General features: G+C 40.1%; 1 protein-coding gene across 2 annotated transcripts in view; it reads right to left on the bottom strand.

Moving 5' to 3' along the window:
• Positions 1-27537, bottom strand: part of LOC149285977 (N-chimaerin-like) — a 40047-nt gene extending 12510 nt beyond the window's left edge. For both annotated transcript variants that reach the window (XM_089494639.1, XM_089494638.1), the window contains exons 1-6: positions 27519-27537; positions 20459-20497; positions 20054-20109; positions 15958-15989; positions 14999-15112; positions 10469-10757 (exon numbers count right to left, since the gene is read on the bottom strand). In XM_089494639.1, coding sequence (XP_089350765.1) covers positions 10469-10757; positions 14999-15112; positions 15958-15989; positions 20054-20109; positions 20459-20497; positions 27519-27537 — 549 coding nt within the window. The remainder of the gene's footprint in view (positions 1-10468; positions 10758-14998; positions 15113-15957; positions 15990-20053; positions 20110-20458; positions 20498-27518) is intronic.
• Positions 27538-27770: the final 233 nt, after the last annotated feature.

Here is a 27770-nt window from a genome sequence, read left to right on the forward strand (position 1 = left end):
CTTATACCCCCTATATGCCCTGAAATTCATAATACCCCCCATATACCACTCTGGCTCCTCCTCCTCCCATACACCACTCTGGCCCCTCCCCCTCCCATACACCACTCTGGCTCCTCCCCCTCCCATACACCACTTTGGCTCCTCCCCTACACCACTTTGGCTCCTCCCCCTCCCCTACACCACTCTCCCTCCTCCCCCCTCCCATACTCCACTCTGCCTCCTCCCCTCCCATACATCACTTTGCCTCCTCCCCCTCCCATATACCACTTTGCCCCCTCCCATACTCCACTCTGCCTCCTCCCCCTCCCATACATCACTTTGGCTCCTCCCCTCCCATACATCACTTTGGCTCCTCCCCCCTCCCATACTCCACTCTGCCTCCTGTCAGCCACGGAGGTTCACAAGACACCAGGGAGCCGGGTAGAGAGGCAGAGTGCCGTATGGGAGGGGGAGGAGCCAGAGTGGTGTATGGGAGGGTGGCTCCCATACACCCCCGACTCCTCCCCCCTCCCATACACCGCTCTGCCTCTCTACCCGGCTCCGTTACTGACAGGAACTTTCACTGCAGCTTCATAGAAGCCTCAGCGTAAGTGAAGGTGAGTAACAGAGGCTGTCTGTGCGATGCAGACCCCCACCGGCTGACAGAGAGGATGATCCTCTGTCAGCCGGTGGGGGTCTAAACGATGCGCACAGACAGCCTCCGTTACTGCCCTTCACTTACGCTGAGGCTTCTATGAAGTCAGTAACGGAGCCGGGTAGAGAGGCAGAGTGATGTAAGGGAGGGGGGAGGAGTCAGAGGGGTATATGGGAGGGGGAGAGAGACGGAAGTGAGAGACCGGCCGACAGTGAGGGGAATCCAGGTCCCCTGGAGTTGCGGGGGATCTGGATTCTAGTGTTATAATCCGATCTCTGTTTGAGGTCGGATTATAATTTTTATAATCGATAAAAATTGATTCGAGTAATCGATAATGAAAATCGTTGACAAGGATTTTCATTATCGATTAGTTGTTTCAGCCCTACACTCAGGATAAAAACAAACCCTCCAATCAATATTCAGATAGAACCGTTCCAATACTTGTTCCTCTTGCAATACTCCATTATATGAAGGATTACTTTAGCTTCCAAAGTAGACCCATCCATACAGTCTTAAGAGTTTTGTCTGTGCCATAGCCTGTCCACAAAAAGACTTATTCATAGACTAAAAAGCAAAAAAACACCTTTCCTTCAAGGTATACAACTATAGAAGGAATTTCCCTACATTATGCAGGCTGACATGGTGTCATATGGTAATTTCCTAAAAACATATATAAATCCAGAGAATATCTAAAAATAAGTATTATCCCTAATCTCATGTAACACAGACTGTTTATTGATCTACTTTACAGAGAAAGAATGGGAAAACCAGAACGATGTTGCACATAAAAACATCTTCATTAACGAATCCGTAATCATTAATGGAATGTTGATCTCTCATCATTCTGCTAAGCAGCAAACCAGGTCAACCGTACACAAAACACTGGATCATCAGCATTAGGTCACAGGAAGAGTTAATTAACAGTGCTTAATTGACTTTAATTACATCAATGCTTGTGTAAGCACTTATAGTGCCGGAGCAGAGCTCCGTGAATCCAGGATAGGAAACATGAGAGCGGGAGCCATGATTCCCATCATTCCCTGGTACTTTACATTGAGCCTTATGGAAGCAAACATTCCTGCCTCCAAATAAATTTAATCAGGTTCCAGAAAGTATGCTATAGGTGACATGTCCAATGTACATATCTCAAGTTGCGATAGGTCAGGAGGTATTATGGTACACCTGCCTAATTTCTTAGGTCATTCATATCGCCTAGCTTGGCAAAAGAACATCTGGTGTGATATCCTAAAATAAAAAGGTATTGGGTCATCTGGATTTTGGGGTCTCATAGGACCCTTTGGTGGTAAAGTTTTATGGGTGCTTATGAGTAAAGCAAATCTTTATCCAATACGTGGGGGAGAAGTGATGTAATTTAACCCAGATAACACTTGGGAATCCATCCATTTAAAACAAATCAGGCTGTCAACTTGGACTTATCCTGCTGAAAATCACCACCGGAAAGGTTTCTTTTATGCATACATAAAACTCAAGACTCATCGCAAGTGGTGTATTGAGGAAAACCAGGTATGACGTTTCTTAGTATTAGGTGACCGGTGGGCAGCGCTCCTCTGCAAGAATGATTGCGTCAATAAGTGCATTAAAGTACAGAAATCTGTGGTTTCAGCATTAAAGAAAAAGAATGACAGAAGAAATACAAAAAGCAATATATGGCTGGGTACAGTGGATGAGTAAATGTTAACTGCTAGCTGCGATGAAAAGAAAAAACAAAAACAAAGAATAAGAAATCTTAAGTTCAATGACCTAACACATAAAATAACCGGCTGAGAACAAAAACAGAAGCACATATAAAATTAGATTTTTATATTTGTATAGTGCATCCTACCAAAACAGTCTGTAAACACATATAGTTGGGTACATGGTGTAACGTTCTATATATATATATATATATATATATATATATATATATATATATATATATATCTCAATACAATAATGAAATTTACAGTTTTCCCATCAGCAATGCCATTCATCTTTCTGATGGGGTTTCCTGTTCTCAAGTAATTTCCCAGCAGGCTTCCGCCTGGAAAAATGCAACGGTTTATTACTGGATCCTAACACACTCTAAGTAACTAAGGAGAGGACTGTCTGATCATGTAACTTTTGCTGCATGTCTTCTCTTGTATCGAGTACCATGCAGAAAGGTAAATACATTCATTAGGACTTTATTCACCAAGTGCTAATGTAAAGAAACTGGGGGACAATCAGGTCTGAATTCTTAAAAGTAGGGAGGACACAGAGATGGAGTACAGAGGATGAAAGAACGGTGGGGCGAGAACGGTACGGTGAATCGTGGCTGCTGGAGTTCAACAATTGATTTTGGGCCAGTCCCCGAGTTATGCTCTGTCTAATGGATTTTGTGGGCAACAACGATGCTTTGATTAGAGATTACGAAGTCACTAAATATTTTTGAGTAGATCATATAGAAGAGCAAATCCCAGCTGCTTAGTGTCAAGAAGCAAGCTGGAATTGAGAAAGGCACACTAGTCACTTGTTTAGGGATGCATCGTGCTAGAAAAAGCTGGTGGTTTATCGGTTTATTTAATAAAGGTTAGGTTAAAATTTCTAATTATAACATAATTAAGCACTGCTTTTAAAAAAGGATGGGGTTCAAGATGTAGCACACTACCCAAACTGGATTATTTCATCAATATATTGCATGATGCTGGTATCTAATTACTGGAAAAAGCAAGAATTATGAATGATCCGCCCCCTCCCAGCTATTTTTATTATTTTATTGGATGAATTTCATTATTTGCTTGGATGGCAACTCCATCATGTTAGAACATTTTTGTATCTAAAAATTATTCCCCAAACGGTTCCCACAAAGTTGGAAGCATTGTCCATAATGTCTTCATATGTTCCCTTCAGCGTACCAGGACTTTTTGGACAATGCGATGCTTCCAACGTTGTAGGAACAGTTTGGGGAATTTTCCATTCCAGCATGGCTGTGCCCCAGTGCACAAAGCAAGGTCCACAAAGACTTGGTTGGATGAGTTTGGTGTGGAAGAACTTGACCGGCCGCACAGAGCCCTGACCTCAACCCCATCAAACACCTTTGGGATGAGCTGGAATGGAGACTATGAGCCGGGCTTTCTGGGTGAATGGGCAAAAATTCCCACAGGAAAGCCTTCCCAGAAGAGTGGAAACTGTTATAGCTGCAAAGGGTAGACCGACTACATCATGTATTTGTATGTAGTATCCAATGTCAAATGGTCAAGTTTCCCTGGCTAGATCAATGGCAGGAATAGGTGGAGCATGTAGAAGAGCGGCTGCAGTAGGGCTGCATCTTCTGTGGCAAGTAGGTGCTATAATTTTTCTTTCAGTTTTTAAGGAATGCATATTAAACTATTCATAAAGTTCTGCTAAAAGCTATAATGGAGACAGTTCCCCCTAAAACAATTCCCAAGAGATGGTTTACAGATTAACACACAAAAGGAAACCACCCCAGTCATTAGAAAAATATACAGCAAACACAGAGGATATTACAACATGCTGAAAATTACAGTTTAAAAAATACTACGTCATCAGCGTCTGTAGCCAGTCAGATATTATGCAGACACCATTCAAGGGAAGAGAAAAATAAACGTGTGTTTATATATGAAAGATTAGTCAGAAAACTAAGCCAAATAATCTGTAGAACAGCTGACTAATGTTCCAGATACCTTCTTCACCTTTTACAGATCAGTGAGATTAGTCACTTTATACGACATTGTAACAGGATCTTTTACTTTGTATAAAACAGGTACAATAATATATATATATATATATATATATATATATATATATATATATATATATATATATATATTGCACATGGCGCATGGTCCCTTTAAATTGTCATGTGGTAGGTTTTGCAAATGCATGAGGACTGCAGAATCCTCCCAAATGCATTTGCCCCAACCCCCGGCAGAATTCCCTGCAGGAGATGCATTCGGCCAAATGCATCACCCTTCATCTGATGTAGTCATCTCCGGCTCTTCCCATTGATTTTAACAGAAGTAGATCCCTGACACTGATTGACAGCTTCAAGCAGCCAATCAGTGGCAGGAAACATTAGATCATAGAGAAAGGATAAATATTCTGCAGCATGATTGCAAATCCTGAGTCAGGTAAGAATTTTTTCCCCACCGTTTGGAATAATGCATTATAAAGTAATCAGAGGGTTAAGGTTATTCTCACAACACTTTAGTATGGAGTCTTTAATAATTTAGGGTGCCAGGGACATCAGACTGTCCCTTTAATATAAACACTTAATAGACTATTTAAGAAACAAAACAGAGTAAAAACATATCCACAAAGTTTAAACCCAGCGATTGTGTTCGCTAAATTTTGCTTCAGTGAATCCTGCCCACCAGCAAACATTTCAAGGACATAATGAGACTTTAATGAACTAAAGTAGATTACTGGGGCCAAATTTAATGACCCATTTAAAATCCATGACTAATGAGGAAAAAAAAAGAAAGGAGCTCTGTGGCTAAAGGAGCCATACTCGCTAGTAAGTGATTCAACTCACAGGGCACATCGTAAGTAACAAGTGCTTAATCACACATACACGTTTAGCACCAAGAGAGAGATCAAAGCAATTGATCAATTAGGATCAATTAAGCTAAATTAGCTCCCTTTGATATGAACGGAAAGCAATACAAAAAATATACAACAGCTACATACTCATTTAAAAAACCTTATAATATCAACATATTTATGTTACAACTGTTTTGCACTAAATGTGTGAATCATATATACACAATGTAATATACATTTGATACCTAGAAAAAGGGAACTCTGAATAAGTATAAAAAGGGCATTAAAGCAAAAAAAATAAATAAAGATCAAGTTGCTTAATCTTTCACATTATTGGTGAAGTAGTGTGTGTGTTTAAAATGGGAGAACAAGTTCCTTTTTCCAGTTTGAACTACGCATATGTATTGCTTGATGAGGGGGCTCCCTGAGACACTGGAGTGGCCCCTTAGGGCCTTAACGGTCTTTTAAAATAGACAGAAGATTCAATGGTTGACAAAGACTGAAGACTTCTGGCAAAAAGCATTTCTGGGAATTTTGGCTCCATGCTACTTATAATTGTGACTGGAATGAATAAAACATTCACACACATCACATGCTAGACCCTAATCAAAGGATCATTCATTGAAATATGCGCAGAACTCTGTATATTAATAACTTGATTTGGTCTGCTATTTTGTTAATCTTGGAGTCAGAACTTGAGAAACCAAGTCTGGCTCAAGGAAAACGACTTCCTGTTTAGACTTCGGTGACCCTTATATGTTTATGTCACTTGAGTGATTGTATGACGTTTTTTTACACAGTTCACTTCCAGTTATTATGCATTCGCTTTGTTAACTAGAATTACATAGACTTACTTGTAAGCAGTCAGTGCTACACAACATGACATTCCCAAAATGATCACACCGGTGTTTTACGATCAGTGCCAGCTCTACTACCAGAGCGGGTCATTCTTAAAAACCCCAAACGTCTGCATGTGATTTATGTTTTTTTATGTTATGAAATTAAATGTTAAAATATGGGCAATTATTATTTGAATATCTATTTTGTCTGATGAATAAGTCGGAACTGAATAAAAATAACACAAAACAAAGGCTTTTTAAAAAAAAAATCCAGATTATCGGAGAGCGTCAGAACAGCGAAGGAAACAAGAGAAAGCCCTTTCTAAAATTGCCTTACCAAACTCTCACAGTGGCTCCCACCAGAGAATGCCCGCCAAACATTGTCCTAGCCTATATCAGGCGTATCCACAAACCATGACCTGGAATGGAAAAAGAAGAGTGCTCCACCATTATCCATTGCCTCTGGGTCAGACAAACGTTCCCCTCCAATGCCCTCCGGATATGGAAGGCCTGATAGTGTTTGAGGGGGTCTGGGAGAGCTCACTTTTGAGCGACATACTGTAGGACATCCCATTTGAGTCTTACCTCTCCATACATAGCACATTTTTTCAGGAAGAAAGAATGGACAACAGTAACAGGAATAGTATGGAAATAATAGAAATGCTCGGGTATCAAATTCACTTTGGTAATGCTTATGCTCCCCTGCCAGGTGATATCAGGAATCATATCAGGTGGATCATATCCATAGAAAATATGACCTTTTCAAAACAAACTGCATATAGCAAGTCTGCTCCTATATAACATATAAGTACAATTAACTGTAAGCCTACAGCACTTGGGCAAAGGAGGTTCTTCATGCAACAACCTGGACATCCTTAGGCGAGAGGCAAGGCTGACACATTTTTTCCTCTTCTGGGTGCCAATGTATTTGGAATTTATAGGGACTGGACTGATCCCTTTCCCCCCACGATAATACCCTGATATAGGCAGTTACTTACTACTTCTGTGCAGATTACAAGAATACGACTTTCCTGATTGCCCCATTATGCATGGGGAAAAATGCTTGTCAATAGACATAGGCTGCCAACCTGGCATGTGTAGTTAAACACACCCAATACCCCCATTTATAGGAAACCTTTTTATCTAATTGAGATACATAAACCTGACCAATAACAGTGCTCCATTCCAGACTTTCTACTTACGGTATATTTTAAAAAGTAATTCTGGCTTGCATTGATTTAGTAGGGTATTCAATCTGATGCTTAAAAGCTTAAAAGTTGTAAGAAACGACTCGCATGGTAGACAGCTAAAATAAAGGGATTCCCGGAAAGCAAAATGTTTCAAGTCTCTATCGTGTACGACTGTCCCCGTTTCCTGGAATCTGCAGTGCAAATCCCAATCTTAACCTTTTCTCATAAACAAGGGAATATTTTAAGGCAGCTGCTCTTAAAAGCTGTTTTCCTTTCTTAGAAGACTCAGCATTGCTCAGTCATAGATCATGAGAAGAGTTGCTAATCCAAATTGAATCAGTTGTTTCTTTGGTTCTTCCCTAAATCTAACAGCAGAAAATGGGCCCAACCTCCCAGGGGGGAAAATGCGTCACCCCACACTCAAAGGGTTAAATGTGATTAATCTTACCTTCAACAGGAGAGGTTAATGTTGGTAACAGATCTTCAAGTGCTCGTAGATTTCGTATTTGCCCAGCCCAAATCCTATCCCCTATTTCACCTGTTTTGAGACCAATCTATCAAGACCCTAAATCTCACTCATCTGATCTTACCTCATTGTAAAAAGTTGTTATCTTCTTTTTAACCTGGTTAATACACTAAACCTGCACATAAGCTTGCTGTTACAGGTACAATAAATGAAAATGTTACTGCTGGCACCTACTCTTTTCTATCGATCGCCATTGACACTCCTGATAAGACAGATAAAACATAAGATTAGGGCCCTGAGAATCAAATTTTCCACCGAATCAAATATTGGATCTACAAATTAGATCAAATATAAGTACTTCCCGACCGGTTACCTCCTTTTTACATGCATCCAAAAGAAATATATTTACTTACAAAGTATTCCTATTCCCCCCATAAAACCCAGCTCACCAACCTCCACCCCCACCATCTCCACTTCTACTTACAAATCCGCTGCTGCTGGCCGGTGCTTCTGCTGGGCCTTCTATGGTAGAGCACCGGAAGGTCATTTTACACTGGTGCTCCATCATAGAAGCCTCAGCAGGAGTGCCGGCAGCAGCAGAGGATGTCTGCACGCATCGCACAGATGCCTACTGGCTCCTGCAGCGCTGCGGGGTCTGGATTTTAGTATTATTATCCGACCTCTGTTTGCTCTGGAAAAAACCCTCATCTAATATTCGATAAAATCGATTCAACTAATCGATAATGAAATTATTTGGCAATGATTAGTTGTTGCAGCCCTAAAACCAGCTGGGATGGTGGGGTGTGTTACATGCACATGTGGCGCTGCCTACACATAGCCACTTGGCACCATTCCCTGTACTCTGCCTACAGATTTTAAGCCTCCAAAATCGTCCAGCGTAAAGCAAATTATTCCAGGATCATTATCGAAGGTAGTATTCCATTCAGAAAACAAACTTTGCAGACGCCTACATACGACAAATACCATTAACTAGAAAATGTAAAACAATTGTTATATTCTGGCTGATCAGGTGTCAAACTTGAGTGGCAAATGTACTCTGGTAGCCACGTGATAAAATACTTTAATAAAGCCATCTTTTACCATCTGTAGTTTTGAACAAAAGCCGTAATAAACCATGATAACTGCCATATGCTTCAGAAAAATCAGCACTCAGACTTTCAGTATAAGTCAACAGAGAGCTCTACATTTGGAGAACAAACCGAAATATTCTGTCCCTTGAAGCATTAAAATCACGTTGTCAAACTACATATTCCTATTACTGCCATATTAGAACATATACAAAGCATTTGTGTTTGTTAAATTACATGATAGCAGATATGTAGCATGCAGTCACGCTACAAGAAGGTTTGTACAGGATGGACCCAGTCAAACCAGAACAAACAACTAGCAACCAATAATTATACGGTCAAGAGATACGTGCGATCCTGTGTGGGGGCAAATACACAGAGAAGTCCAAAACTTTGAAGAGCAGAAGACAACAGAAGAAAGAAGGGAACAGAAGCATGTAGCAGAGATGTGGGTAGCATGCAAAACATCTAAAACTAACACCAAAACAGCTGTGGGACCCATACCTAGAAAGGCCCGCAGACTATTTCGTTTAGCAGCAACCCAGCCCTTCAGAGAGAGGACTGACCACCGGCAAAGGTCTTTTACACGGATACACTATGTGAGCGCCAGAAGATGAGGTTTTATCACAGTACAGTTTCCCATAGTGCTATTACAATGAGCAGGACACGTGTTAAACAGTAATATTAATAGCTTAAAATAACTAAGCTGTTTCCGGACACGATGGCACCAAATACAAATTGGTGCAGGAGAAGCACAGATCTCATCTCCCTACACTGGACAACCTCAGAGTAGCCCCCCTATATGGTAGGCACGTGATGTGGGTTATTTGGTTTTGAGGGGGACTCACCCTTCGTAAGGCCTATGGGTACAACTCCATACACATGTGTTATACAGCGGAAAGGAACTTAATCACCGACCGGAAATAATCAGCACGGTTTGGCTACTAAACAAATCAATTAATTCAACTTTTACAAAAATGTTGTTAGATGTCAAAAGAATAAAAAAGATCCGAAGCAGCACTTTATCATTTTGGATGTTACGAGCTGCCAGGTCCTGACAGGCTGCAGTTAGTGAAGCACAAAGACCTCATGTCTTATCCTCTTAATGAACAGAATCATTTATAGACGTGTAAACTCTCCTGTCATTGCAAAAGATGTGCAGACAGAAGCGGAGTTTTGTAGAACTATTTTGGGAATGCCGAGACCCTTTTTTATATGCGGTACCTGTCTGCATCTGGATGCAGATGTCTGCTTGTCAAGGGTTCCGCTTGGAACATACATTAACCCAACATTGTGAAACGATCCAAACTTGTTGAGCGAGAACTTTAGAACAGTGCTATAATCAGTATTATCAGAAACGTATGCCGAACTTCGTGGCTTGTACTGCTGCTTTGTTTAGACATAAGCAACTTTCCTCTAAGAAAAATATATGCAGAACTATAAAAGGCCACATTGCATTATTTTTGGGGGGAAATTAGGTCTCTTTAAACAAACAGACTTTGTAATAAGCAAATAAATAAAAGTTTATTAGTACAACATTCTAGAACAACAATTTTCACATTGTACCTCATTTTAATAAAAATATGTAACAAATATTTCATGGAAAGACTCAGATTTGCATGATATTGTAGCAGCAGGGTAGCCACTCTTGTAACGAATACAATTACGAATACACGGCCACCCATTGCGAGTGGAGTAAAAACACTCACCCTTTTTTCTGCTGTGCTGTTCTCCCCTGGTATGTCCTTTTCATCGTGTGTCTCTTTCAAGGCTGGCATCTGTTTTTTGTGCGCAGGCTCTCTGTTTAAAGTTGTGTACCCTATGTGTTCATAAATTGGGTTTATTGTCATCTTGGCGATGTACTCGGCAGCCTTTGTCTCAATGTAGAGAGTAATCAAGCCATCCGTCACCAGGTCATGAATAGACTCAAACCTCTTCTCTCCGACAAAGTGTTTGCCATCATGGTAAAGCCTGAAATTTCTGGTTTGATTTCCAAATCTGTTTCAACATATGACGGGAAATAAAAAAAAAAAAGAATGATTTCATGTTCATTCGGAAGAGAGAACACAAGATATATTCTCTATATTCTAGCAGCCTAGAAACAAACAGAGAAAGTAAAATCCCAAGGATGATTTGTTCTTTCAGTTGTTAAAGTCGCTTTGTGGCAGCTCTGGAAAAATGAGAACGCAACCAAGAGCTCATTTGAGATTTCCCCCCCTTTATTGTATCTTCTTTCTCAGACATCACTGTTAGCGGCTATATTATCTCACACTATGCCTTCTATTGCAGTTAATCAATACAGAGAATTGATATCCAGGCCCCCGGGAGGACTATTCAGGGTACAGTTTTGCTCCAGAGCCAACAATTACAGTAAAATAAATCTGATTCAAGAACCTCAGAAAAATAAGACAGAATGGCACAAGGGCAAGTATTCTTTATTTCTGGCTAAAGGCCAAATAATAACACTTTGATGAAGTACAAAAAAAAATTCTCAACAGACTAACACAGAAAGAAGATTATAGATCTTCCAAAACCACTGGGGGATCAAAAACTTTTGTACGCAACATAATTTAGCAATCTGATACCTTACTGATATCTATCACATCCTGGAACCACGGCTCGTATTATGTATGTGTGCCGGAAAGACCGCATTATGTGCTTGCAGTTATATAACCAACAGTGTGGAACTATTTTGGGGCTAATATATGCAGGCTGGTGGAGGACGGCTGGATTCTATCGAAAGATGCCATATGCTCAAATATCTTGGAATATTAAGAGACATTATGGTAGTTTGTTAACACTACTGAACCATTTACCGCTGGTATCAAAGTAGACCAGGCTATTTAGCGTGACCCAGCCATGTACCTGCTTCTCCTAGGTGGTGAAAGAGGTCGCTTGCACAGCGTGGCCCTGCCGGCCCACAGACACACTGGCGGAAAGCCTTCACAGAAGAGTGCAGGCTACCATAGGCGCAAAAAACAAGGGGGATGCCCATGGGTTTGTAATGGGGTGTCCAACAAGCTCATATAGGTGTGATGGTCAGGTCTCCACATATTTCTGGTCACTTTTGGCGACATGCATAGTAAATCATTTTTGTATTTAGGGATAAAACCATATAGGCTTTCACTTATTACTTCACCTTTAAGTAAGTCAAGACAGAATCTTGGGCTTTGCTCACTAAACCATGAGTCTGAGGGTCAGTTGTAGAGAAATTAAATGTCTCATCTCACAGACACCCCAATGTACGCTGGGAGGGACAACCTTCTTAAGGAGGTTGTTTGACATTGTCCAAACTTTCACATTATAGATATACAGCATAAATCTCTAATTATCCAGCCTAGTAAGATTCAATATCCAAGAAAAAGGATATAAAGCATCAGTTAAAATCATTATCTTTCAATAATAATAATATTAATGATCTTGGTGTTAAAGATTACGAAACAAGTTGGGCAGTTCGTGTCGTATAAATTTGGATGTGGGATTCACTGTTCAAGTGTTCATTTGTCAGTATTATTAAAACAAGTTTATTTATTTCCCAGCAGGAAGGGTCAGACTGGCCCCACATAATGCAATATTACAGGGATGAAATGAGATTCAAGAAATCTCAGATGGGTTCTCTATGCATCCAGGAGGTCCGGTAGCCTTTCTCAGATATTGCAAAGTGAAGATGGTGTTGTGAATTGTATCGGCTCGTTGCAGCTCACCAACAAACTCAGTTTAGTGAATACTCCTCAAAGAGTTGTGAACCCTCATATTTGCCACAGCAGAAGCTGAACCTCAGAGACTGGATAACGAGCATCCATGCCAAACAGAAACGGAAAGGATTATAACCTGAAAGCCACATGAGGGCATTCCACAGTAATCTGTGGTCACGTCACCAGTACGAACACAGCTGCAAATGACATATATACACAATATTGTCAAAACAGGAAGAGGGAAACCAAAAACAAATGCATAAAATTGTTATTTTAACTGTCTTCATAGAAAAAAAATCTGTATACATTAAAGAAAGCTAATTATTAAATACAGAAGAAAACTAGGACACACGTACTAAATACAAAAAGAAATACAGATCAATAGCCTCAAAAACAGGCTTAGTAACCCCTTACACTAAAACATGTCAGAACACATAATTTAGACTACTAGCATTAAAACATGTATGCACACTGGTTATTCTAATTTATTTATAAATCTGATCATTGCTTTTTGTTATTCGCTCGTGAAATTAGCAAAGTGGAAGTTTAAGTGCTAAACTAGAAATCCTCAGATCTGGCGAATAAATAAAGTTCTTGCATCCCGACCTCTTTACAGCAATTAAAGCTCAAGATATAAGAAACCCAAACCACGCAATAAGCTAATAAGACGGACCTGCTTATAGATTTACCATGTAGTGGGAACACAAGAAACACTGGCTCAGAGGAAGCCTTGGACATGTGCCTACCATCCGATTTGGTTTCCATTACTTTTTATAAGATGTACATTCTGTATTGCCACACATTGTTTTTTAAAAAGAGAACAAAACATAAGAAGTGTGCCGTAAACACACAATGTAATTATACTGGGCTACAATAAATAGACAGCACCTACTCTTCTAATGTATTTTTACAATCCTGGCAGGTACAAGCAAGATACATGCCAGGATTAAATTAATTACATTCATTTTATATATCTTGCTGTTTTTATTTATTTTTTAATTTTGGGGAACGCCATGAAAATACTAGTAAATCAAAACCAAGCTTTTTTGACACATTTGATCATTTTGCTACAAGCATCTTAAATACGAAACATTTCACTTCAAGACGTTCCACAAACTGAACCCTGAATAATGCATATGTTATTAAATAATTTATCTTTGTAATGATCTCATTAGTTCTAGCTCTGTCTTTATAAATTGAGATCCTCCATTCAAAAAATATTTAATGTTAGAAGAAAAGTAAATTTACTTATGTATTGGGTCTGGATGTGAGCAACAGGACAGTACCACTTTAAAAGGAGCAGTCTGTTTCTTCCAAGATATCAGTGAAGCCAAACGTGTTTTGTTTTTAGCCCAAGTTAATAGACTGTTTGCATCCATCCATGGCTGTAGTACAGTAACCTAGACAAGCTACGGTATCATCATCCTGAAAGGTCGAGCACTTCTGCTTGGAGGGGGAAGTTACGTTAACAGATTTTCAGAGAAAAACAAAAAAACACATGACCAAAAGATTTGTGGGAAAACCGTACAGTATCGCTCGTCATTTGAATGTTTCTTTTTTCCCCCTCTTGTCACAAGATAACATATGACCAGGAAATTCATTTTCAATTTAGAAATTCCGAATACCAAATCCACCACGTCGCGCAACTGTGGGACTTTTCCAATTTAGTTCAAGTAGTGGGAGGAGAACACTTAGAAGCACGAGGACACCACCAAGTGACACCAATTGTGTGCCTTATTTAGTTCACACATCAGGATGACTATGAGGATTCTCTTAAACACGCGGCTGCTCTTCAGCCTGTAATATTGAAAGCATTAAATGAGACGGCGACAGTGGAAGCAATTTACAGGCGCTGACTGGAAAGGTTTGGAAGCCTTTGGAGGTATTGAGAACTGCCAATATCTTCGGTGAATTTGCTAATCTAGCGTCTGGCCAAAAGCAAGAACGATTTAGGCAGTCAAACCAAATCTACCTGTATCTCTCCCAGAAGCTACACAGCTTTCCATGTTTATTCCATTTAGTTCTACAAATGTTCCTTCCTCCTCTTAAAAAACACTTTCATATTGGTGTGCGTTTATGAATTATTTGTACTGCATTCTCATGGCTGAAAGTACGTGTTCGTGTACAGCAGAAATCTTACTGCATTTTTCACGCTTCTTAATGCTTAGTAATGCGGTTGCTAAAGACACTGTTGCTAGTGGCAATCATTTCACAAATCACTGAAATGCCACTTGCTCCAGATTTTTATGTCTTATGTTACAGCACCAGTTGAGAGCACCAGTAGACCAATGGAGCTCAGAATAACAGTACGCAAAATAAAAAAATAATAACAAAATAGCTTGCTGCAAATAGGCTATGAAGAAACACTCAAGAACTTTCAATACAATTTGGTACTTTCTCACATTTTTCCTTTTTTTTATTTTTTATAACAGCCTTTGTTAGAACTACATACTGCTGAAATTATCCAAAGGGAACCAAAACCAAATTCATTATTCTGCAACGAACTACAGATGTGAAGTTGCATCACAGTCATAGACTTCTCACCTTAGCGCCAACGTATATGTTCCAGGCTGCCGCTGACTTTCCCGAATTAGGTAACTCCCCTCTGCAACGCTTAATAGCTGGTCCGTTTCTTCTCTTGATATCATTCCATGAAACCTACAAAAAGAAAAAAAGAGATAACTAACTACGTAACGTAGCAGGAAACCCCGGTGTCAAGACATTGACGTAGATAAAACAGTTTAAAAAATGTCTGCCACAAAGCCTATTTCTGCCTAACTCTGTACCGGACTGAAAATAATTTTAAGGTCACATCTATGATGCAAGGTATTTTAAAACATTTTAACTGTATGGACAATGATTGCCCATTTATCTTACCAAGCAATAAGTCCTGCACCACAAAACACAAAGAGTGCAGCTGATGTAGAGATCATGCTACACCGTGGCACTTCTTGTACGCAGCTCAAGCATCTACATCTCCAATCTCACTAAACTGGATCAAAATGCATACAGCAGATACCGCTTGTGAAAGATGCGTTTGCTCTCTGAAGGTATAAAACTCGTGCAGACCACATTACAAACACACTGCCGAATGACTCATTATTTACTGAAGACCAGGTGCAGCTACATCCAAGAACGAGCAGTATCACCAAATCTGTTTATGTGGGTGGCATACGACAGCAGATGGTCATGTCGCTTTAAGAGATAGTGATGTATATTAGACAGCCCCGTGCCATCGTAAAGCCACAACAGCTTAGGTGTTCATCAAAGTGAGTGTTTTCTATTAGAGTAGACTGAATAACCAAGGTTATTTAATTCTATAAAGATACATACACTAAATTTGTTTTAGTTCAACTCAATTAGCCAACATGTACATTTGTGTGAATCAGATCACTATTAGCACTTACATACAAGCTGATGTAGTTGTAAAAGAAACCATGTAAATCTACTTTTTACATCATTGAAAAACACTTTATTTTATTCCTGAAGCCATTACTACTTACTCTCTTCCATAATACTTTGGTCTGTTTTCCACCTATTGAAAGGAAAGATGTAAAAGTCACTGGGAGAAGATGAAACAATTATTGCACATTAACAATAGGCGGAACAGCGAAAACAATTAAACTATATGAGAACCACAACATTTTTATGGTGAGGCTCAGAGGAAGACGAAAATGTATATTGTTTCATGTAGTGTGGATACATGTAACCCTAGGAACCAGGATGGACACCATGCAGATTAGCCATGTGCCTACAGCATGTCTGTCCATGTTGACCAAGGTCTGCCTTCTTCCTACTGTTGAACAGCCCACGGACTGAAGAACCTGGCTGTTAGAAGTACCTGTAACCCTCCGCTATTGATCGTATTCATGCCCAAAATACAAGTAAATACTAAAACTAATATTTACATTTGGAGAGTTTTGTCATCTAAGCCACAATTCAAAAAAGACAACATATAAAAGACAGTAAAGTTATATGGGTGCAAACATGACAGATCAACGGTCGTTAGGTTTTAATAACTGTGGGCAGACTAGATGGGCCGAATGGTCCTTAACTGCCGTCACTTCTACGTCTAGATTTATATACTTTTCACCACAAACATAGAAATAGATTCAAGTATAGATCTGGTTGTGACTGGAACAACATATATAGACTACGTGAATAATTACATGTTTTACTGAAGAAGAAAATGGCTTTCATTGAAAGAGAAGTCCCAGGAAAATCCCAATATTTTTCTGAGTAATACATTACTGTACACAGCAAAACAATGGAGAACTGAACTGAACAACATGTGGATTTATCCAATTTTATTCCAAAAAGCTTCCTTTATCTGCTGACCCGGAGGCTGCCATGGTATTTTTGTGCTCAAACACAACACTGAGCGGACTGTTTATGGCACTGCTAAAGAAGCCTCGACTGCTCAATGAAATCTTTTCCTCTCTAGACTTTCCTTAGTCAGAGTGTCCGGCTGGGTGATTAAGGCTGAGCCATTGTATTGTTTACCAAAAGCAGTATGATGAGGCGTCTAGGTGTTTGTCTAGTCGACTGGGTTAAGATAAGAGAGCTAGAACCCATACAAGCAGCTAATATGCAGCTGCCTAAAAATACATAACATATATCAACTAGAAATGTTAAAATAAAAGCAAAAAAGCCAATATTTTGGAAAACACATTTTTAATAGAATACCAGTGATATCTATTATCTTTTATTTATATAGCACCAACAAGGGGTATGACAAGACTAGAACTGACAAACCAAGACAAACCGAAAGGTGGAGAGAGCTTACAATCTTGTGGGAAAGGGGTGACAAACATAAGGCACAGAGAAAGGGTGAGAGGTAGTGTGGTGGTCGTATCAATGACAAGGAAGTTCTAGCAGTTAAGATGGTGCAACTTTTCTGAAGAAGTGGGTCTTGAGATGTTTCTTGAATGTTGGGAGGGAGGGTGAATGCTGATGGTTCGGTGGAAGTAAGTTCCAGAGGTATGAGGCAGCCCAGGTGAAATCTTGTAGACGGGAAAAGGAAGAGGTGATAAGTGGGGAGGAGAGCCTTAGCCCGTGGGAAGATCCTACAGCTCGAGTAGGGGAGTAAAGAGGTCAGAAACGTACGGAGGAGCAGTGTTATGGAGGGCCTTATATGTAAGTACCAGTATTTTAAATTTAATTGTTAAGGTAATAGGAAGCCAGCTGAGGATTTCACAGAGTGGGTAAGCAGAGGCATGCAATGAAGATAAGCTTAGCTGAAGCATTTAGGACAGACTGCCGAGGAGAGAGTTGAAATGCAAACCAGAAGATTGTTGCAAGTCAAGATTGGAATTCTTGAGTAAGAAATGGGCCGATGAGAGGGAGATATTTTTTTTTTTAGATATAAGTGGCAGGATCTGGTGAGGGACTGAATGTGATGATGGAGAGGTTTGAATCAAGGATGACTCCAAGGTATTGGGCCTGGTTAGTGGGAGAGATAGTAGAGTTATTAATTGTAACAGAAAATAGTGGGACTTCCCCTTGAAGGCCCGTTAAGAAGGAAATCATGCGCCTAAAGAATTTTGCATTTTGTTTTTTTATCAAGATGTCTGTGAGGCCCAAACTTTTTCATATACCTGCAAATGCACAAGGTCATCAAGGGGTTATTAGCCACAGGCTAAACCCTGTATTTTTCTTACATATAAAAAAAAAATAGATATTTACTGTATGTTTAAAGGTTTATTTCACATATTGCTTTAAAATGGATACATCATTATCTGATCACAACACCCTGTGATCACAACCCTGATGATTCTGACAGCGACTTTGGTTTATCTAGTTACCATTTAATCTCAACCTTCACAAATCTATTCCTTTTTTTTATTATGTAGCCTGGAGATTTCCGCTGGAATAAAACATATCTGTCATCCCCTTTAACAGAAGTAATCTGAATATAGTTGATGTGACAGAGTGTTTATTTCCCAGTTGCAAACATGGCTATAAATACTTTTTTCTACGGTCTTCATCTTTTAAGTGAAATTCCCATTTCTGTACCGTATTCCTGCAGCATCGTCCTTCCTTGGCAGCTTTATGCATCACTAAGCAACAAAAATGTCAGATCAGGCAAGTAAAAGGTTTGAGAAATTCGCCAGAGGGAAGATATTGTAAAAGCTTTGCAGAGCTGGGAATGGGATTTTTCAGAAGGGAAACATATCTACATATATAAGATTATTAACTTTAGTTTGACCGATATGGCTATTTACTCTTCCCTGCAGTAAACATTGAAATGCACATTGTTATGCACCATGAAGGCTGCTGAAATACTACAGAAAAGAAAACCTGTGTTTTTATGGGGGGGGTTCACCGATTGAGGTCATCTAAGGGTGAGAACAATATGGCTTTCCACAGGAATTCCATAATTTGATTAGGGTTCATAGTAAAACCATGCACTTCACAAACAGCTGCAGTGCATGGGTACCACAAGCTTAAACGCTTGGTGAGGACAACAGTCAATGGGTCTTCATTGGACAGCTTTGAGAGAAATATGCAGAACTTTCACAAAACTGGAGAAACTCAAAATAAAAGGAGTAGGAGCTTGGTGCTTGAAGCAGTTTAGCGCATAACCAAAGATGAACATTTTAAAATATTCAAGCTCAGGGCTAATCTTGAGTCAAAACCAAGCACATTGGAGAAATGGTAGACCACGGACACTCAGAGAGTAGAGCTGCTGTGTGTTAATGGACGTAAAAATAATCTGTTCTCTGTAATATCACTCACCACAAAGTTCCAAACCGCATCTGGAAGCAACATCAGCACAAGCTCTGTGCATCAGGAGCTTCATGAAATGGGTTTCCGTGGCCAAGCAGCCACCATGTGCAAGGACAAGCATGGGCTTCAGTGGTGTGAAGCCACCACCACCACTGGACGCTGGAGCAGTGGAAACGATTATCTTGCGTGATAAAGCACACTCCAATCTCTGAAGTCTAATGGATGAATCTGGGTTTAGTGAATGCCGGGAAAATGATACCTACTGGGATACATTGTGCCTACTGTAAAGTTTGGTGGAGGAGGTATAATGGTCTGGGCTGTTTTTCAGGGTTTGGGCCCCTTAGTTCTAGTGAAGGGTAATGTTAATTCTACAGCATACAGAACATTTTAGACTATTGTATGCTTTCAACTTTAGGGAAAGCACTTTTGTATTCAAGCATAATCATGCTACTGTGCATAAAGCAAGTTCCATAAAGACAACCCCATCAAACACCTTTGTGTAGAACTGGAACAGAGATTGTGAGCCTGGCCTTCTGGTCCAACATTAGTGCCTGACCTCACAAATGCTCTTTTGGCTGAAAGCTTCCCCAGAAGAGTGGAGGTTGTTATAGTTGTAAAATTGAGGGCATCTCCTCATTAATGCCCATGTTTTTATAATTGGATGTCCAGCAAACTCATATAGGTGTGATGGTCAGGTGTTCGAAACACTTTTGGTCATAAAGTCTACATAATTAAAAAAAAATATATATATATATATATAGCAGAAAATATGTGAAAATACAACACTGAATAATTATCTGTGTAGCAAAAGGACCAATGTATCTTCTATACAAATTATTAGTCTGCTCCATCAGTGAGTTATGGTCTTACCTCACGTGTGCAAGTAATTCTTCGTGGATGGGGAGCCTCTTGTTGCAACTGATAAACTAATAAAAAAGAAAATCGCATGTTACCATGGCAGTGTCCATTCTGTCATAACACTTGTTAGACAACATAAACATATTCACTTATGATCTGACAACATCAATGAAGGTGTTCACGGTTAATTGGGGCCGTAAAGTTACACATACGCACCCTGCAATATTGTAACCTGAAGAAGCTAATAAAAGTGTATTATTCTAGGAAAAATGCGTTAGTAGAATGACCCTAGTAAAGTGCTAGGAGGGGTTCAAGGCAAAATATCAGTTGTTACGGTATGAAAACTACACTAGCTATCCAGTACTGGGTTTCTCCAAACCTATTGCATAAAGATATATTAAAAAAATGTCTACTTACGGTAGGATTTCCATACTGGTGGCCTGTATTCATCATTATCTGAAATATAATTAGAAACAGTAAAAATAAACAAGATAACAAAAATGAAACATTAAAATAATGTACTCAACATTATATTATTTAATCGTTATTATAAAAGCAAAATAAAACCACACACACTATCGACTTAATTCTCCCACGGCTTTCAGCTGGTGTGCTCCTAGTGTGGGGTGTAGGCACGCCACCGGCATACAAAAAAACCCAAAAACGGTCTTGCATGGACCCTGTTAACATGGCCTACAAGCAATAAACCCTAAACGTATAATAATAATTATAATAATAATGCCAGCAAAATACTGGTCATTAAAACCATTACCCTGGTTTTAATGACCAAAGTCTTATTTTCACTCACCAGAATCAAATTGTAATCTCTTCAACAATTTGGCTACTTTGGAGCGAGAATATATTGATTCTTACCACAATGAATCACTCCGCTGCACATAAATATTCCCACTAATCGACTGGTTCAGGACAAGGTAATGTCGCTGTATGGTATTTTAAGCATACTGCGCTCAAAACGTCCATAAAAAATAAAATAAAATAATGACGACCGGAGCGTCCAGTTAAGGGAAAGCTGTGATACTATCTTTTGCCATAAAGTAAACGTTTAAATAACGCAATTATTTAACTACCCACACAGGTTGCGCTAGGAAATTCAATTAATGAGTTTAGATATGGACTGGCTGATGATTTTTTTCCCCCCACCAAAGAATAATATACAGGGATATAATTGCCTATAATGATATGATGAGTTATATGCTGGTCCAGGGAGAGCTCAGATTACCATTTTGGAGTCAAGAAGGAATTTTTGCCATTTTGCAGCACAATTGGAAATCCCTTCAATGCGAATGACTCTAAAATACACTATCGTTTTAAATAAACAATGGACAATCAGGTCGTGTCTGTAAGATTACAATGGGCGCTTAGGTTCGTGAAATGATATTTACAATTTTTCTGCAAAGACTAAACTAAGACAGAGCTACTAGAAATGCATGTAATGTCAATGCAGAAGTATAGCTAAGACCCAAAGTGTTTTAATTCACATCTTCTAAAAGGGACATTCGGCGGAGGTCACTCGCCATGCTTCTCAAAAAACAAAAAAACACCAGAAACGTTGATTTATAGCGCCATCTGGTGGCCACCAAGCTTATATGTAATGTCTCTTGGGGTTGCTTCACTGGGTATTATTAATAGCAGAATAAATCAATTAAAAACAACACTGGCTGTTTTCCCTGACCACGGGAGGCCTCGCTATTTCACTATATTATATCTCACGCAGAAATACAGAACTTGCAGCTGACAGATCTTCAAGTATGTGGTTTATAAGTAGAGCCGCCCAGACCTCCCCGGGTATTATTAAATCTGATGTCATGTAAAAAGCAAAGTCAATGCCGCGAGGAACAGAAGAACGAACAAAGAATAAAACACCCGCAAAGGATATCTGCATTAAGGTAACCCAAAGCCATCTCATTCATTAAGCTTATCCTGAAAGCGATCACTCAGAACCCGCACCGTAATCTGCAGTGTTTCTTGCTCTGTAAATGAAAGATTAAACTATATGCCAATTAGCTGCTAAAATCACCACAAGGCAGGGTTAATAAAAAAGAATGCCCTGTCATCACTGGACTTGGTATCGGAGGATGATGGCAGCTGTAATAATAAGGCAGGGCTGACACGCCTTGTGAAAGGCGTTTGCAGAATTCGGCTGAGCGATGTCACCTTTAACCCCACTCTGTGTGTGTACCTCTGTATATTTACAATATAATATTGCATGCAGTAAAATGCACCAGAGACCATGGAAAATAGACAATTTCACCTCTCTCATTGGCTGATAGTATACTCTGTGCCAGCCTGTATTTTGTTATCAGTCCTCGCAGTACAAGCAAACCCCCACCCAAGCTCAACACAAAACAGCAGTGCAAAGCAAAAATAAAATCAATAAATCAGTACGCCACAGAGCAAATAATTCAATAGCCGCGCTGATGTGTAAATGAAACACGGCTCAGTAGGTAAACCAGATTTATCAGACATGATTACATCACATTTTATGAAATCCAGACGCCGGAATAAACTGTTATTGGCATGAACTTTCTACACAACAGAATCACTTGGTGGGTAACTAGAAAGGAGTCATCGGTGAGTGGAACAGACATTAAATAATACAATACAGACCGTTCGACCACGCTGAATAAGGACATCCTATGACCCATGTGTTATGACAACTTAGGCCATTAAATGATGGGCAGATGGGCAGACAGACACACCCCTACTTCCTGTGGACGCACAGACACACCCCTACTTCCTACACACAGAAGCATCTACAAATGGGCAAAACCGGCAGACCTGGTAAGCAAAGCAATATAAACCAATAAAACCCTTTAGAAGTAACAAATACAGGAATTTAAACTAATTTGCAGTATCTCACAAAAGTGAGTACACCCCTCACGTTTGTTAACATTTTATTATATCTTTTCATGTGACAAATGGACCCAAAGTGTCAATATTTTGTATGGCCACCATTATTTCCCAGCACTGCCTTAACCCTCTTGGGCATGGAGTTCACCAGAGCTTCACAGGTTGCCACCGGAGTCCTCTTCTACTCCTCCATAACGACATCACGGAGGTGGTGAATGTTAAGAGACCTTGTTCTCCCCCACCTTCCGTTTGAGGATGCCCCACAGATGCTCAATAGGGTTTAGGTTTGGAGACATGCTTGGCCAGCCCATCACCTTTACCCTCAGCTTCTTTAGCAGGGCAGTGGTCGTCTTGGAGGTGTGTTTGGGGTCGTTATCATGTTGGAATAGTGCTCTGCGGCCCAGTCTCCGAAGGGAGGGGATCGTGCTCTGCTTCAGTAGGTCACAGTACATGTTGGCATTCATGGTTTCCTCAATGAACTGTAGCTCCCCAGTGCCGGCAGCACTCATGCAGGCCCAGACCATGACACTCCCACCACCATGCTTGACTGTAGGCAAGACACACTTCTCTTTATACTCCTCACCTGGTTGCCACCACACACGCTTGACACCATCTGAACCAAATAAGTTTATCTTGGTCTCATCGGACCACAGGACATGGTTCCAGTAATCCATGTCCTTAGTGTGCTTGTCTTCGGCAAGCTGTTTGGTGGCTTTCTTGTGTATCATCTTTAGAAGAGTCTGAGCTCTGACAGGCTGACCCCCCACCCCTTCAACCTCTGCAGCAATGCTGGCAGCACTCATACGTCTATTTCCCAAAGACAACCTCTGGATATGACGCTGAGCACGTGCACTCAACTTCTTTGGTCAACCATGGCGAGGCCTGTTCTGAGTGGAACCTGTCCTGTGAAACTGCTGTAAGGTCTTGTCCACCGTGCTACAGCTAAGTTTCAGGGTCTTGGCAGTCTTCTTATAGCCTAGGCCATCTTTATGTAGAACAATTCTTTTTTTCTGATCCTCAGAAATGCCATGAGGTGGAATGCTGACCTTCCAGTGACCAGTATGAGAGAGTGTGAGAGCGATAACACCAAATTTAACACACCTGCTCCCCATTCACACCTGAGACCTTGTAACACTAACGAGTCAGATGACACCGGGGAGGGGAAATGGCTAATTAGGCCCAATTTGGACATTTCCACTTAGGGGTGTACTCACTTCTGTTGCCAAGGTTTAGAGGGGACAGCAAATTTACACTGTTATACAGGCTGTACACTCACTACTTTACATTGTAGCAGAGAGTCATTTCTTCAGTGTTGTCACATGGAAAGATATAATAAAATATTTACAAAAATGTGAGGGGTGTATTTTTGTGAGATACTGTATCTTTGAACCAGCATTATTCTAAAAGTACAGCACTTGGGAATATGACGGCGTTATAGAATACGGTCAATAATAATAGACAGCTCCACACCAGCAGCCGTCAACCTAGGAGTGCTAACTGGAGACTACTTGAACCTTGACAATATACTCTGTATTTAAGGAAAAAAAAACACAGGAAAATGTTAATAAAAGAGGTGATGGGTTGGTGAATAATGCGATACCTAGACAAAAAAGTACGAAAATGATCCAACTGAATATAATATTGCATGTTATAGTGCAGTGATATCCGATCTTTGGCACTGCAGCTGTTGTGGGCTATGGCTCCCATGATGCACTGCAGTATAGATTAGTAACTTACATTACACCATCTGTGTCACATCTGAATGAAGCTGCTGTGACTTTAATGCAGGCACTCAAATTCTGCTTAAAACATCATATTTTAATAAGATAACATTTTTTATTGCCTGTGAGCAGATCTGTCACTGACTTCCACAATTCTGATGAACAGCTGCCAGTTAATTGCTTGTCAGTATTTTTGAGACGTCCTCTCTCTCTGTAATCGTCTTGTGGGTTTGACTTCTTCTCTCTTTGTGCCTCTCTAACCAATAAGCATCTCACTGCCATTCTCTAAAAACCAAGTTACAGCATGGTATCAGAATTCCAAGTAGCAGCTTCAAACATAAAATTTCTGACTGCACCGACAAACTGATAGATTTTCTTTTTTCCCCCAAAATAACAAAGAACGTTAAAAACAGACATTTAGAAAAAAAAATACTGACTCTAATAAAAGAAGCCCATCTCCCTTTGGGAGAAGTGAAACCTGGGAAGTTTTCCGATCTAAACAGGCAGATTATATTTCCTCCGGCTCTGGGTGTTTGCTGTATGTCAGCAGCCTCAGTATTTCCTTTCCTGTGATTTAAAGGCAGCCTCAAACTTTCACTCACCCTTCCCAAGCTGAATGGCCACAAGGCAGAAGAGGAAATATTAAGGAGCCTGGGTAAAGATAAGGAAAACAAAGGCTGCAGACTCTTAAAATAAATAAATGCATATGACAGCGAGGCTGAAATGGTTTAGAAAGTTCTACGCTGGAAATCTCTGATACACACAAAAGATAATCGCAATAAGAAGTGTGATCAAATGGAACTATGTGGATCACGCACAATGAGGAATATCTGTGCAAAGTAGTAAAAATGTAGCAATCAGCACGAACATTGGGTGGGCTCGACATTGGAGGGGCGCGATATTGGATACCCCATATAACGGAGCCTTCCAGCCTCAAAAGTCTTCCACAGCATGTAGGTTAACCCCTGGAGACACATCTACAGTGTTACTTTATTGGATTTCATTGTGATGCCTGAATAGGGAGATTCACCCAAAATATTGCATAAATGGCAGCTCCCAGGCCTCCAAAAAAAGAAAGTTTATGTTAACAAAATTAAATAAAATACACATTTTGTTCAATACCAAATTATATCTCTGTATGTGGCAACATATTTAATGTTCAATGATAAAGGTTTTTTCATGCAACTTCCCCTTTAAGTTAACGCTTCAGGATGAGGTAGCCAACATGCAGCTCTCCAGCTTTTAATGAACTACAAATCCCATGAATCCTGGTCGGCCTCAAACTAAAACCAGTGGAGGTGGTTGAGGTGTAATAGTTTTTTTATTTTAATGGTAATATGACTCTACAAACTTTGCACCAGAATCATCTTTTAACATTGCCTTCCCCGTCTCTTGAAGTGCTTCTTAAACCGCGGGGCTCAGGAGGACAAAGAAGATCATATTCTGGGGTAAGTATGCAGTTCAGGTCTTAGCTGTGGAGCAATCACCATGGAAACCACAGGAAGGTCTACTTTGTTCCATTTGATCACAGATGACTTGCTCCACTGCAGTCACCCACTTGGACAATTAAGGAAGATCCAGGAAACATATGAACTAGTTGACTGGGGCCAACTGATGTTTTTGGAAACTCAAATTTGGGTTAACTATTCCAAACTATACGAACTCATATTTCTAAGGTGCAAACACCAGGGAGCTGTCTGTACTGATTAATAATAAACGCCAGTGTGTACATGACGTGTTCTTCCAATGCAGGGTCAAGAACACGTCTCCATAAACCAAGCTACAGAATAAAATAGACTTTTTGTAATAAACATCTCTCATTTCACATCCATTCGTCATAAAACAGATTTTAATCAGCAGACTTGATTGGAAATCTGCATTATTATAATTCCAGCGCAAAGCATTTAGATATAGTAAATATGTAATATAGCTCATTGCATATTCTCAATGAATGCGATGAGCTATTTGTCATACAGAGAAGAAGCCGACCATCCCTGTACAGTTCCAGCATAATAAATACTACGTGGCTAAGAAAGGTTTACCCATGCGTGTTCTCACGGGGAGGAATAGGAACTCATCAAGCTCAGCAATATGCATTTCTCATCACAGTCCTGCATGGGGGGGGGGCATATTTACATATAAATTTATATGTTTTGGAAATGATATGTCTGTATATGTCTGTATATATATATACACACACACACCTATATACATCTCACATGTTAAAAGGTTGAGCGTCTTCTGCATTATTGGATTTATTTATTTACGCTCCTTTGATGTTTACAAAGAGAATAATCTATGGATACAAAAAATCCCACTGGTGGCTACACGATGCGTTGATTCTCATCACCGCTCCAGGGTCATTTCAACAACAATCAACAAAACCAAGAAAACAACAACAAGTAACTTTCTAATCGCAACAAAACACATGGATCACAACGCACTTAACCCTGACAACACCACAGCCAGGAGAGATCTGAGAAGAAATGTTTGTATTTTAGCATCCTTTATAACCACAGAGCGTGGCAGAGCATTACGATTATATTATGTGGCAGCACTTCTCTGGATTTATTTTTATTCATACGCTAAACACATTTCTGTGATGTAAAATCACAGCTGTGGTTCACATGATGTAAACAAATGTATATATATGATAATTAACATGCGTGTTAAAACAGAACAAAATATTGAAGGGGGGGGGAACCCCAAGATGTGGTTATGGCTGCAGATCCCACCGATACAGAAGAGATTGTGGGTCTGAGGAGCACACGCCCAGACACCAAACAATGGCTCAGGACCAGATGCCTGAGCAAGAAATAATAAGCAAGTATGTGAGGGAACCACATCACAAAATACCGTGCAAAACGGACACACAATACACTCACCGAATACGGTAAGAGCCATCGCGGTGTCCTCGGCTCACGGCCTCACTGCATCGACTCTCTTAAGTTTGGGTGAAAAGCACTGCAAAGATAAAAGTTAAAGCGGAAGATCAGCAGCTAATAAATCATCCCCAGGTGACAGGTCCGCTACTAGCGGTGAGATGTCAACGGGGAGCGGGGGGTCTGTCCTAGAGGTATCACAGAAAAAGAGGCGGGGGCAGGGCTACTGCATATAGCGGCGACAATCCGTATGAA

This window comes from Sceloporus occidentalis, unplaced genomic scaffold (assembly GCF_023333645.1).
Source record: "Sceloporus occidentalis isolate IW3139 unplaced genomic scaffold, rSceOcc1.0.p SCAF_74, whole genome shotgun sequence".
Classification (NCBI taxonomy): Eukaryota; Metazoa; Chordata; class Lepidosauria; order Squamata; family Phrynosomatidae; genus Sceloporus; species Sceloporus occidentalis.